Source organism: Tetranychus urticae, chromosome 1 (genome assembly GCF_039701765.1).
Source record: "Tetranychus urticae isolate SD_2017Ah chromosome 1, NJAU_TeUrti_SD_1.0, whole genome shotgun sequence".
Taxonomy (NCBI): Eukaryota; Metazoa; Arthropoda; class Arachnida; order Trombidiformes; family Tetranychidae; genus Tetranychus; species Tetranychus urticae.
The window spans coordinates 29287135-29300438 of NC_142958.1; the positions used below are offsets into that span (position 1 = coordinate 29287135).

Here is a 13304-nt window from a genome sequence, read left to right on the forward strand (position 1 = left end):
ACCATGAAATGTAAACTTATCCAATTTATTATTAGAAATATAAAAACAAAAATAAAAACATGATAAGTTTTTATTCTGGTTATCTGCTTATCAATCGATTTCAACTATTCTTCTCTACAGTTGTTTAATTAGGTTGTTTTGAGCTATTTGTAACTTGTTGGTGGTTTTAATTATGCTGATAAAACATTGTTTATTTCAATTTCCGTAAGATATTCCTCTGTTGATGGTTGCATTATAAATCAACAGCTACGCATGAAAAAGACTCTGCATATTGCGTCTTTTTTTATTTTATTTTGATCTTGAAAGGGAAAACATGATGAGAGGCAAATATCTATCTTGATACTCTCACTTTTTATTCAACAACACAACCAGTCTCATCTCATTTATCTCTTTACCTTTTATTATTTCAACATTATTATTTGCATTTATATACAATCAACAATTAATCTTTAAAACCAGAGTCTTATTTGGTATCAATTGTATGTGTCAAAAGGTATTGCTAGGTGAAGGGTTACCCTTGTTTGCCAGTTTGCCATCTCCATCACATAAACAACAAAAAAATCCCTAGGTAAGTATCAATTTATAAATCATATTTTGATTATATCTTCATCACATTTATTCCTGTAATGTGGAACATTATTTACATGGTTTTTTCAACATTAGTTTATTTAGACTGTTAGATGTTAGATGTTTCAAGACCCATTGCAATTTCCCCACCCCTTGTTTACACCTAAGCTCTCTTTGTCCTGTGTTTGTCTATGTATTACCATTACCTATTCAATAACATTGGTCATGTCTTTTTTTACCTTTTTGACCAACTATCATATTGTCTAATTATTTTTCAATATTTTTCTAACTATCTTTTCTTTTCTTTATGATTACTTTTTTCAAATTTTCATCTTTTCTCCACAACACACGGAATCCGCCCATTTCAATTAACGTGGCTGTTGTTTTTTTGTTTTTAACCATTGGATAGCTGTTTCTTGCTTCATTTTACTCTAAAAATTGTGTTTTTAATCGACAGTCAACATGTAAAATTCATCTATTTATGTTGATTGGAAAGTGTAAATTAGTGACAAATCCATTCATCTCATATTGTCCATCTTATAGCCTGGATTATTGGTTTACAGTTCTTCACTTTTGCTTCAACTTTACAACCCAAGATTAAGGTAAAACCTTTTTATCTATAGAAATAAAAGCGCGCTTATTTTTGAATGAGATAATCTAAACTCCCATTTTATACCTTTGAAAATACAGCTTGTGACTTTTTCTCCATTTCTGTTTTGCTGTTGCTTAGCTGGTTTTGGTTTTGGTTTTTGGCTGTTGCTTTTGATTGAAGTTTCTGTTTCTGGTAAATTATCTATTCTGATTATTCAACAACAACCTCTGAAGAATTCATTCATTCCTTTTTTTGCCAGATTACATGCAGATGCTCACGTTCAATGTAATTAGGTTTTGCTCATTTTGTCACACTTACTATGGCTAATATCGTTAAATGTCCCTTCACAGATCTCTTCTCATCAAAGTTACAGGGTGTTAAGAAACAAGTGTGTGAAAGAACCCCTCTCTTAACTCGAAAGGAAAAATTTTTTCACTCCTTTTTAATTTACATGTTTTTGCATGTATTTTGATGCGCAAATGAGGAAATTTGAAAAAGCCGCTAATTTTAAGCGCATTTCAATGACACTCCCACACTTGCTTAACAATATTTATGTTTTGAACCAAAGAGTATAACAAGAGAGTTGTTTTGAACTTTATGTTAACATCCTGAAATTAAGGACCTGAATAAGTGAAAGATTCAAATAATTTTCAATTACTTAAGAGTTAATCCTATCTTTTAATATTCCCTAGAATTTAAAAAGCTCTAATATTTTGTCAGTGTAAATATTTTTAACTAGTTTTTTTTATTTGGTGTGTATACAGGTCCATCAATCAATGAGTGACTTGAAAATCCATCGATTTTTCCTGGCTTTTTATAATATGGATTGCAGTTAATTATCAGTTCCGAGCATGCAGAAAAATGGAAGACATAAGCTCTCCAGAGGAGGGTGAAGTGATCGAGGAGAATAAGAAGAAAAAGAAGAAACATAAGTCAGACAAGGAACGAAAGAAAAAGAAAAAAAAGTTCAAAGAAAGCGCATTTTATAATTTGGATGAATATTCAAAAACTCGAAAGAAGAAAAGAAAAAGGAAGTCTCCCAGTCCAGATGAGCGAAAAGGTCTTGGCTATTATTCTATTGACCCTACAGATCTATTAAGTTCATCGGATTCTCGAAATAAAGATCGCCATTCTGATTCGCATCATCAATCTCAACGTTCCAGTCATGGTCACAGTAGTAGAAGTCGAAGACGAACACATAGCCGTAGCCGTAGCCGTAGTCGTGATCGATCATCTCATACAAAGAGAAGACGAAGAAGCCGATCAAGAAGTCAATCAGTTATCGAAAAGGTCGATAAAGAAAAATTGCTTCAAATTGCAAAGGCTAACCTTGCGCGTATGATAAAATCAGGTACATTACCTAAAGGAGTAGATATTAATAAGTTGAACCTGGAGCAACTTAGAAATTTGAAAGAAAAGAATTCGATTAGCCAATGGTCAGAATACTGTCGTGCAATTTCTACTATGGAAGCAGCCGCTAACGAAGATTCTCTTTCCGATTCTTATTCTGATAGTGATGACGATGAAAATGGTGATACTAAATCTGTTTGCTCTGCCATTATTAGACATCCATTTAAACTGAAAGAAAGAAAAGATATTCAAATAAAGGTTCGGGATTTCGCTCAGTTACCTACTAGATCGTCCAAAGAAATCCAGAAAGAATTAACTGATAAGTTTCCAGTATCAAGTGGAGATACTCATAGAGTAAAAGAATTGGAATGGATAGAAGTGAAACCTGAAATGCCACCACCGGCAAAAGTACCTGAAAAAAGCAAAAAAAGAGTTTTCAAAGAAGTTCCAGACCCGAAAGAAGAAACTTCAAAATCTACAGATCAGTCAGATATGTCTGTAACGAGTTCCACTTCTGATCAAGAAATAGCGCCGTCAACAAATAGTTCAGAAATAGGTACTCTTGTGGCTTTAAGATTAAGTGCCAAGAAAAAGCTTCAAGAAGATCCATTGAATTTGGTTGCTATCAGACAAATTTATGAAGCAGAAAGATTGGTTAGTAAAGTTTTAATACTTAATGTTTAAGTCGGGGAAAAGTTGTACCATATCAGATACTTCCCTTGTTTGATTATTTTCTAATCATATTTTGATTGATTTTTTAATCCCTTTAATTTCTAATTTTTACAGATAACTGCAAAAATGCAAGAACAAGCTCTTCAAAATGAGCAGGCCGCTGCAATTGCAGCTGAAATCACAGCCTCGCAAATGCAAGAGAGACGATTCGTTAGAGCTGGAATCGTAAGGATTATTTTTACTTTTTGTCGTTTTTATGTTATTTTTTAACATTTCTTTTCTCATCTCATGCATTTTTAAGGAACAATTTTCGGAAGGCAACAGAATCAAAGATGGTATTGGTATGCATTTATTGCTCAAAATGGGGTGGCAACCTGGCACCGGACTTGGTAGAAATCAGAAAGGGACAATTGAGCCTATTATTCCATCTCTGAAATTTGATACCAAAGGTTTAGTAGCAGAAGAAGAAACTGTCAGCAAAATTCCAGCGCAAGTTGTCGATGTAGCTGAAATTTCAAGAGGTAGAAACCCGATTTCATTTCTTCAAGAACATTGTTCAAAACATAAATGGGATTTACCTGTATATGATATGGTTGAGGCTGTTGGTCCTGACCATAAGAAAAGTTTTATTATGAAATGTATAGTTAACGGCGTTGAATATAGACCATCAGTTTCTTGTGGAACCAAGAAACAAGCCAAAGCGTTAGCTGCTACTGTTGCTCTTCAAGCTTATGGATTAGTGGAAAAAGAAGGAACTTGAAAATATCAATTTTCTTATTTCTTTTTCAATTGCCTGTCATGATTTACTCTTTGAGTCTATTTCCATAATTGTATATATATATTTTGTTAAATAAATTCAACATATCGCATGTTTTCATTGTAAAAAGCTGCCATTTTCTAGTCGATTTCCGATTGGCACCCGAAGACACACATTTAGCTAAAACTAAACTTCAGGCTTTAACTAACAAACAGTTCGAGGAACTTGCCAAAGATGTTTATGATGAAGTTGACCGCCGTGAATTAGATGAAATATGGTTGCAGCTTCGCAATCAGTCAACAGCCAGTCCAGAACATAATTTAGTTCCATTTTTACCAGTTAATCCAATGTTCTCGTCAACCCGAAATCAAGGCAGACAAAAGCTTGCTCGATTTAGTGCAAAAAATTTTACTTCTCTATTAATCGATGTTCTTATTGAATCCAAAAGAAGGCAGCTTCATGCTCCCAAAAGTTCAGATGCTCATCCACCCCATAAACTTCGAATAACAAATTCCCGAATTGAATGGTGCTTACAAAATACCAGTGATGATGACACTGATCCACTATACGATTCCGTTGCCTCGGATGATGAAAGAGATTATGATGAAGTAGAAGATGCCTCAGCATTGAAGTCTAACCACAAATTAGCATCAAATCAACATAAGAGTGATAACAATAATAGTTCATCGGATCAATATCGCATTTTACAAAACCAGTTGTCTAAATCAGACTCACTTTTAAAAGAATTGATTGTTAGCAATAAAGATATGAAGACTGAAATCTCGACTTTGAAAAACATTGTCAATACCTTGGTCAATGAAAATGCTCAACTTCGCTCTTTAGTAGTAACATCGAAAAATCAGACGTCTCAAGAGATTCCTTTTACCAATTCACCTGAACCAACAAATGTCAGTCCTCATCTTAATCATCATCATTATTCTCATGCACATCATTCTCCTGTATTGGCACCTCGTTCACCAAACAAAATTCTCATGACTCGAGCTGCATCTATGTATGACAAACCTTCAGGTGTTACGGAAAAATCTCAAATTACTCATCAAACTCCGACTCACACGCCAGTTCCGCCATCACCAGCAACAGTATCTTCACCTCTTCGAATACCTCAATCATGCAATTCACCACAACCAGTCTCTAGATCACCTATTCATGGTTTACAAGCAGCTCATAGTAATCAAAAGCTGGACCACGAATCTTTCTCTAGTCAAAGTGATTCTGAATATGCAGTTCTCTCGCCTAAACATAACTCGAGTCATCCACCAGCATTTCCAATAAAAGATGTTTTTCGTAAAACTGAACAAATAACGAAAGGTATTCAAGAACTACTTCAAGTATCACTAGAAGGTAGACAAGAAGTGTTAGTATCCAAACCCCTTTCTTTTTAATTTAACCATCATATTTAATTTTGTTTTCTTTCTTTTCATATTAGGTTCATAAAGTGTGCTGAAAATATTCAACAAGTCGTTTTCAATATGATAGATTTATTTCCTGAGGTAAATATTCAACAATTGGCAAATCATGGAAACTTTTAGATTTCTGAAATTGTTAAATATAATCAATTTGCATATCTAATCAAATTTTGCTTTTTATTCCAGTCCCTGTCCGATGGAGAACTGAAAAACAAAGAGGAACAATTATTCGAAATTATTGAAGCTTTACGTAATAATACTACCCGTTTAATGTCCGAATGTCAAGTGAGAAATTCAAAACCAGACGGACACTCTGAAGTTGAAAAAATTATTGATAGTGCATACGATATCGCAAGAGTGGCCAAGCAACTTATCATGATTTTAAATGACCCTTAATAGTGATCATCATGAAGAAAGGAGATAATCTACAATATAGACAAATTTTTTATTATATATTAATAATTGATGCAGATAATTCTAACAATTTTTACACATTGAATTAATTTCTTGCCAGAAGAATGATAGAGATGCAATGAGCGTGTCAAAATATATTCTCTATTTTTATCATTATACAAATTCAATCCCTAATCTGAAAGAGTTGAAAAATGTAAACTTGAAAAAGCTCAATTATCTTTAGTAAATTTTTAAACCTTTTAAACTTTACCTTTTTTATTATACAAATTGTAAACTCAATTTTCAAATTATATGTAATTAAATAAAACATCAAAAATGTTTTCCCTAATAACACTCAAAGTAGCTTTGATTTTGCTGCGTCTAAATCAACCAATGGGTTAACCTTTTCATAGATCATGAATGACGCTGAATTGTCTTTAAAAACAAATTTATTGTAAATAGATTACTAAATATCAACTGAAAGTGAAGATTGAACCTAGGCTTTGTTTCTTTTCTATTTTGGGTGACTTTTAGTAATTCGTAAAATACCATGAAATGTAAACTTATCCAATTTATTATTAGAAATATAAAAAGAAAAATAAAAACATGATAAGTTTTTATTCTGGTTATCTGCTTATCAATCGATTTCAACTATTCTTCTCTACAGTTGTTTAATTAGGTTGTTTTGAGCTATTTGTAACTTGTTGGTGGTTTTAATTATGCTGATAAAACATTGTTTATTTCAATTTCCGTAAGATATTCCTCTGTTAATGGTTGCATTATAAATCAACAGCTACGCATGAAAAAGACTCTGCATATTGCGTCTTTTTTTATTTTATTTTGATCTTGAAAGGGAAAACATGATGAGAGGCAAATATCTATCTTGATACTCTCACTTTTTATTCAACAACACAACCAAAGTCTCATCTCATTTATCTCTTTACCTTTTATTATTTCAACATTATTATTTGCATTTATATACAATCAACAATTAATCTTTTGAACCAGAGTCTTATTTGGTATCAATTGTATGTGTCAAAAGGTATTGTTAGGTGAAGGGTTACCCTTGTTTGCCAGTTTGCCATCCCCATCACATAAACAACAAAAAAATCCCTAGGTAAGTATCAATTTATAAATCTTATTTTGATTATATCTTCATCACATTTATTCCTGTAATTTGGAACATTATTAACATGGTTTTTTCAACATTAGTTTATTTAGACTGTTAGATGTTAGATGTTTTGAGACCCATTGCAATTTCCCCACCCCTTGTTTACACCTAAGCTCTCTTTGTCCTGTGTTTGTCTATGTATTACCATTACCTATTCAATAACATTGGTGATGTCTTTTTTTACCTTTTTGACCAACTATCATATTGTCTAATTATTTTTCAATATTTTTCTAACTATCTTTTCTTTTCTTTATGATTACTTTTTTCAAATTTTCATCTTTTCTCCACAACACTCGGAATCCGCCCATTTCAATTAACGTGGCTGTTGTTTTTTTGTTTTTAACCATTGGATAGCTGTTTCTTGCTTCATTTTACTCTAAAAATTGTGTTTTTAATCGACAGTCAACATGTAAAATTCATCTATTTATGTTGATTGGAAAGTGTAAATTAGTGACAAATCCATTCATCTCATATTGTCCATCTTATAGCCTGGATTATTGGTTTACAGTTCTTCACTTTTGCTTCAACTTTACAACCCAAGATTAAGGTAAAACCTTTTTATCTATAGAAATAAAAGCGCGCTTATTTTTGAATGAGATAATCTCAACTCCCATTTTATACCTTGCATTAATTAATTTAATGATAATAGTTAGATATCATATTGGTATTTCTTTGACTAGAAAGCCAAGATTTCATCAGCATAATGTAACTCCAAAATAGTGATATTTACTGGTTTCGCTTTTTCTGCTCACCTTCATCTCTAATAAACCAGAGTATTCAGTTCAGCTTTCATATGAAACTCTTATAGCAAATGGGTAAAACCCAGGTAGCTCTCCTTTAGTTGTCTTAAAATGACTAGAAGTCTAAGATCATCTGGTCTCACTTATACTTATCCCTTGTAGTTGAATCTTCAAAATTATTAATTGATCAATCTGCCATCTTCTATCAAATGCATGAATATATTTTTAGAATCTTACACACAAATGAGAATAGTTCCTTATGTATGCTCTTCATCCAAGTTATCCCCTTCTTTTTGTTGTTGGGGTGTTTTCTTCTTCAAACTGGTCAGTGGTGAAGCAAATTTGGTTATCCAGATTTCTTGTCTGATAATCTTTTGTCTTCCCATTATGTTCTGATTTTATTCAATCTTCTAATCAATCTTTCAGCATTTGTTCATTCTTAGTTTTCATCTGTTATGAAATCTCTGCTTGCTTTACCAATGTAATTATCAAAAATGCTTGGAAGAATATATTTCATCCTGTTGGATCACACACGTCATCGGTCATTTTCCTACCTATTATGTTTACCTCTATTGTTTGGTGTTTTCTGTTTTTCAAATCCATGGAAATATCAACCCATTTTTTGACTTGCAACATCATCAAGTGGCCTTTTGTTTCTTAACCCTTTTCCACTTTCAAGTCCATTTTGATCATCATCTTAAATTAGTGTCTTGTTTCCCTGCGTTCCTACCTTCTTCATCTAGTCAGTTGTTTTCCATTTTATTTCTTCACCAAGAATATGTTTCCATATTACATTTTTATTCATGTGATTTTCAAAATGGTCATTGACTCTCTTTAAAGGCTGTCATACTATTATGATTATTGGATGTTATAAATTTTTGCTTGCCTCAACTTATTGTCTAGTTGTTCCTTCCAACAGTCTACTATAGTTATTTCAATACATTAATCAACCGTTTTTTTTTGCTTTGAAATGTCAACCAAGAAACAATTCTCTTCTTATTATATCAGTCACTCCTTGACTCTAATTTAATTCATTAATTTATTTTTGACTTTTTCCATGTTTGTTTACAGTAAACTATGTGGCGTCCCTGGCGAAAATCATGTGGAAATGAAACTAATGTCCGGAGTTACGTTCCCTGTGAGCAATGTGAATCATCATTATCCATGAATACATACACCACTCTCACACCTAGTAATGCAATCTCTGTGGGTAATGAAACACTCTTACACCGGACTCCGTTAATTCAAGAACAGTCGGAAGCATTAACCATCAAAAGCGATTGTGCATCATTATCAGACGATGAGATCACTGGATCAGGTAACTTTTTACTTTTTATCACAAGAAAAAAGCTCTGAAATAATGCTGATTGGTAGTCTTAATTTCCTACAAATATCTAGTTTTACTTATACATCGTGAATTTCAATTGAATTGATGAGTGTTGACAAAAGGCTGAATTGTACAAACAAAATTGTAAAGCTAAATATGTTTAAATATTTACAAGTATTATTTTTCCCAACTAATTATTTCCTTTATAACTCGCTTTTTGATCTCATCTTATGTGAACTCAATAGATAATTTTCGTCGCATTTGATAACCTAAATTTATCAACAGTTTGATCAGTCTAAATTTTTATGCACTCATACTATCCATCTTCTGTGGCCTTTGAAACACTTCATTTTGATAAATTATCATTTTATTTTATTGTAATTTTTATGTTTGAACTCTTAATCATTTTTGAATGTCTAGATTGTGTTGGATTTTGGAAAGAAATGAACCAGATAAGATTTCGTTGATGATTTCTTGCCTCTTTTTCAGACTGTTGTTAAGACTTTGCCCAGAAAGAGGGAGTAGAAATGGTTCTAAGAAAACGAGCGGTTAATTTAATCAGATCCTAGTTGAGGATTATAAAATATTTTTTGTCTAGATCAAAGGTTGTTTACTGAGCTTTTCTGGATGTTAAGAAAATGGCTGTCTTTTGGAAAATCTTTTTGTCTTCTTGAAATACGATAGCATTGACTAAGGGGTTAGTTGCAAAATTATAAAGATATAAAGAGGCCGCTAATTGGCTACTAGCTGACGCCTCCTTTTTCGATATTTCTTCTTACTCTGCAATGCGAAGTGAAACAGAGTTGTTTTTGAATCCGCGCAAACCTTATTCTCTGTGTTATCGAGTGAAAATCAAACCTTTTATTCATCTTACACATCTGTGACTAACCTAGTCTCTTTGCTAGCTCATTTTGTGCTGATTCAACCTTTTTTAAGCTACTTTATTCAACATTGCTTCATACTCGCCTTTAAAATTTGTGATCTCATCTGCTTTTTTCTCATTCTTCTAATTACTCTTTGTTATTTTGTTTTTTAGATACCTACCGTTCCAGGTATTATTACGATTCACCTATTTCTGGATCACCGCCACCTCCTTCAATCTACTATCCATTGGAGAGACCCTATTTGATCAACAGTGAATTTACCTCACAGGCCATTCCCACTTTACCTGTTGCCAGTCCTGAAGTTATCAACTTTATTAAACAACGGGATCTTGACCGTTTAGTCGATCGTATTGAGAGCTACAATTGTAATGATAATACCATAAACTCTTTTGTTCCTCGAACCATGGTAGACAATGAAACGACTGAACCTTTCATCCCAACAGAAGATGATGTCCCTAATAAGCAATCTTCTATCTCGTGTTGTGATGGTTTAACTTTACTCAGTGCTCTTGCTGAGCAACGGGCTCTTGAAGAAGAAAGCCGACTAGAATATGACCGCTGTTATTCTAGTTATCCCTACACGGAATATAAACCAACCAGTCTGTTAACGCCACCAGTTTCATTGGCCAGAAAGATTAATTCAGAGCCACCAGAACGTATGCAATCAGTTGAAAGACCAATCAGTACTAGCTCTACCGATTGTAACTTTAAAGAAGACAGTTGGTCCGATGAACCTACCTTTGAACCTCAATCGAATTCTCCAATACCAACAACTTCCCCTCCACCTCCTCCATCTTCAATTGATCTTCCGCCTATCACCACTCCGTCATCGAATTCTGAAACTAATGATTCATCATCAGTCACTCCCTCCGAAAGTAACACGGATAAAATCAAGAACGATAAAGTGTTAATGAAAGATTTAATTCCAGCTATTGACCTTCCTTTAAAGAAAAGGAACCGTCAATCATCATCTTCATCTTCCAACGAATATAATTTCACACGTCGAAGTGAAAGATTATTCGTTCTTGAATCATATTTTCTCTGTGGGATCAAACCACCTGACGCCCGACGCGAGTTATTTGAAAAAACTCCATCAAAGTCGAAAAAAGCGACCCAAAAAGAGTCTAAACCCAATTCATCGCCATCATCTACACAATCATCAACGACGCCATCATCATCATCGACAACACCATCAAATCATAATACATCAACTTCCCCATCAAATTCATCATCTTTGAATAAGTCTTGTCAGCAAGCAGAGGCCGTTATAAATAACAAATGTGATTACAAAAGTGAGGAAACAAAAGTTAAAAGAAAGAAGAGGAATCTATTCGATAACATGAATGTTGAAAACGATTCCTCTATAAAGCCTGTCAAAAATGTAAATAAATCGAGATATACTAAAAATACAAAGAAACCAAATAATACAAGTAATAAAGATTATGATAGTGATAGTGATAATTCAGCATTTATTAATGAAGAATGGAACTGGTCTGGTCCCGTAATCAAAAAAGTAACTGGAAAGTGCAAGGCTAAAAAAACCTACTATAACGAAATAACCCGTGGCAAAGAGGTTATTAGAGTCGGCGATTGTGCCGTATTTATCTCAAAGACAAAATCAACCTTACCTTATGTTGGACGAATTGATTCAATGTGGCAATCATCAAATGGAAGTATGATTGTTCGCCTTAAATGGTTTTACCATCCGGAGGAAACCAAATCTCAACCAAATCTCAAAGATCTGAGGGTAAGTTATTGAACCTTAATCAATTTACTTCCTTTAATAACAAAATTATTTCCAAAATTATTAAAACAACCATTTATTTTTTATTTAGGGAGCTTTATTTGAATCGGCTCATTTCGATCAAAATGATGTTCGTACTATACTTCATAAATGTTCAGTCCTACCGTGGGAAGAGTATCAATGTTGCCTGAAAGAGAATCCTGAACAGTTAAACTCCAATTCTCCTCCAAAGCTCTACTATTTGGCTGGATATTATGACGCTGTCACCGGAAAGGTCCAATGTGCGCCTGAAATTCCTATGAAAGAAGCTTAAAAAGCTTAATTTTTACCTTCTGCATTTATCTCGAACCAGCCTTCATCTTTTTCAAGAATTTCTTTTAGCTTCACTCACCTTTTTTTATTCCTACTATTCCTTCTCTTTATTTATGAAAACCCTTTTCTTTTTCATTTTTCGCCCGATTTCAATCTCATAGTATTAAGTAGACAGGTAGTTTTAAATCTCTTTCAGCTATTTCATTTCAAATGATTGATAACTATGGTATATGATTTATTAGCTTGTTTTGATTTCCATTTTATTAATTAAACAAAATTTGCATTTCAACTTGAACCTAATTCCATATTTGAAAACATTTACTAACAACTATTCATAATTTTTTACCCTTTACAGCAATCAAATTCAATTGATGAATGATCAATGCGCTTGAAATTCATATAACCACTGTTATTTGAAATTTTTATCAATAATTATTTAGATTGATAGTTTAAAGAAACTCATTTTTGACCAATCCTATGAGATTTTTCAATAGGATTTTCTCAAATAAAGAAAATTCAGAAAAATCTTTCCTATGGAAATTTAATGTCAAAAAATGATTATAAACTTCATATTATCATTGATTATGGGAACTTCAAGCTCAATTGATATTTTTTCAACTCTTAATTTTTGATCAGTTTTAGTCAGCAACTGCATTGTTTAAAGCATGATTTAGCCAAACTCAAATTCAAGAATATTCAATATTCTTTATCAATCCTGTGCAAATTAAAAAGCAAATTTTGTTTGATTATGATAGTGAAAACGAAACAATTAAATGATTTGACCATATTATTTGATCATTTGAAATGAATTAACTGCAAAGGTTTGAAGCTTTCTTGTTCACCTAATATTTCTTCATTTGATAACACTATTCCTCTTTTAATGAGAGGTTCGTTATGTTTGTGTCATCACTCAAATTTTAAGAAATGTTTCTTTGTCTCCTTTTGTCTCCTTTCATTTTGAATTTCAAATGCAAGTTCCATCATTAAACCAGTACTTTTCATCCTCGTTAAAATAATCAAAATGTCTTCATCTTTGGTGAAAAAACAACAACAATTCATCATCAATGTGAAAGCTTTAACTCTAAAATAAAAAAAAAAACATTTATTTTCATTCTTTATTAGTTTCAATCCACCTTCTCAATCAATTTGCTTATCCGAATGGTTTGCTTCACATTTTGGTGTCATTATTAGCTGATATTCAAATGGATTGATATGTTGAAATGAAACTCATTGATATTGATTATCATAGTTGTATTTGTATCTACTTATTACATTATTATGCAATTAAAATACGATTAATTTTTCCATTTTCTCATCAAATTATTACACATTTTACATTAATTGTAGAATAGACCATGTAAATTGAAC

The 13304-nt window shown here is 32.5% G+C and overlaps 3 protein-coding genes across 10 annotated transcripts; all 3 read left to right on the top strand.

Annotated features, from left to right (window-relative positions):
* The first annotated feature begins 291 nt into the window (after positions 1 to 291).
* Positions 292 to 4067, top strand: LOC107361711 (protein Son). 5 transcript variants are annotated; one of them, XM_015928575.3, is made up of 6 exons: positions 292 to 568; positions 977 to 1169; positions 1258 to 1444; positions 1924 to 3163; positions 3296 to 3406; positions 3483 to 4067. In XM_015928575.3, exons 4-6 carry the CDS (start codon positions 2021 to 2023, stop codon positions 3939 to 3941), a joined length of 1713 nt encoding a protein of 570 aa, XP_015784061.1. In that variant the 5' UTR covers positions 292 to 568; positions 977 to 1169; positions 1258 to 1444; positions 1924 to 2020; the 3' UTR covers positions 3942 to 4067. The 5 variants fall into 5 exon arrangements, with proteins under 5 accessions (XP_015784061.1, XP_089122401.1, XP_015784062.1 ...); XM_089266275.1 differs by lacking the exon at positions 292 to 568 and having other exon boundaries at positions 1027 to 1169; positions 1258 to 1351; positions 1419 to 1444; XM_015928576.3 differs by lacking the exon at positions 292 to 568 and having other exon boundaries at positions 1027 to 1169; positions 1258 to 1351.
* Positions 4068 to 4135: 68 nt separating this feature from the next.
* On the top strand, positions 4136 to 6110 carry LOC149094927 (ARF GTPase-activating protein GIT1-like). The gene is made up of 3 exons (XM_089266295.1): positions 4136 to 5313; positions 5386 to 5449; positions 5552 to 6110. The coding sequence occupies exons 1-3, from the start codon at positions 4286 to 4288 to the stop codon at positions 5759 to 5761; spliced, it is 1302 nt and encodes a 433-aa protein (XP_089122421.1). The 5' UTR covers positions 4136 to 4285; the 3' UTR covers positions 5762 to 6110.
* Positions 6111 to 6605: 495 nt separating this feature from the next.
* Positions 6606 to 13241, top strand: wge (BAH domain and coiled-coil containing protein winged eye). 4 transcript variants are annotated; one of them, XM_015928989.3, is made up of 5 exons: positions 6606 to 6875; positions 7284 to 7476; positions 8741 to 8987; positions 10033 to 11627; positions 11716 to 13241. In XM_015928989.3, the coding sequence occupies exons 3-5, from the start codon at positions 8747 to 8749 to the stop codon at positions 11935 to 11937; spliced, it is 2058 nt and encodes a 685-aa protein (XP_015784475.1). In that variant the 5' UTR covers positions 6606 to 6875; positions 7284 to 7476; positions 8741 to 8746; the 3' UTR covers positions 11938 to 13241. The 4 variants fall into 4 exon arrangements, with proteins under 4 accessions (XP_015784475.1, XP_015784478.1, XP_089122393.1 ...); XM_015928992.3 differs by lacking the exon at positions 7284 to 7476 and having other exon boundaries at positions 6685 to 6875; XM_089266267.1 differs by lacking the exons at positions 6606 to 6875; positions 7284 to 7476 and adding an exon at positions 7769 to 8150.
* The last annotated feature ends 63 nt before the right edge of the window (positions 13242 to 13304 follow it).

What these genes read in the sequence shown, in the direction of transcription:
- LOC107361711 (XM_015928575.3), top strand. Translation starts at nt 2,021, where the DNA reads ATGGAAGACATAAGCTCTCCAGAGGAGGGTGAAGTGATCGAGGAGAAT. An exon ending in TTTATGAAGCAGAAAGATTG is followed by an intron (nt 3,164 to 3,295) that starts GTTAGTAAAGTT and finishes TAATTTTTACAG; the next exon opens with ATAACTGCAAAAATGCAAGA. An exon ending in GATTCGTTAGAGCTGGAATC is followed by an intron (nt 3,407 to 3,482) that starts GTAAGGATTATT and finishes TGCATTTTTAAG; the next exon opens with GAACAATTTTCGGAAGGCAA.
- LOC149094927 (XM_089266295.1), top strand. Translation starts at nt 4,286, where the DNA reads ATGTTCTCGTCAACCCGAAATCAAGGCAGACAAAAGCTTGCTCGATTT. An exon ending in CTAGAAGGTAGACAAGAAGT is followed by an intron (nt 5,314 to 5,385) that starts GTTAGTATCCAA and finishes TTTTCATATTAG; the next exon opens with GTTCATAAAGTGTGCTGAAA. An exon ending in TGATAGATTTATTTCCTGAG is followed by an intron (nt 5,450 to 5,551) that starts GTAAATATTCAA and finishes TTTTTATTCCAG; the next exon opens with TCCCTGTCCGATGGAGAACT.
- wge (XM_015928989.3), top strand. Translation starts at nt 8,747, where the DNA reads ATGTGGCGTCCCTGGCGAAAATCATGTGGAAATGAAACTAATGTCCGG. An exon ending in CGATGAGATCACTGGATCAG is followed by an intron (nt 8,988 to 10,032) that starts GTAACTTTTTAC and finishes TTTGTTTTTTAG; the next exon opens with ATACCTACCGTTCCAGGTAT. An exon ending in CAAATCTCAAAGATCTGAGG is followed by an intron (nt 11,628 to 11,715) that starts GTAAGTTATTGA and finishes TTTTTTATTTAG; the next exon opens with GGAGCTTTATTTGAATCGGC.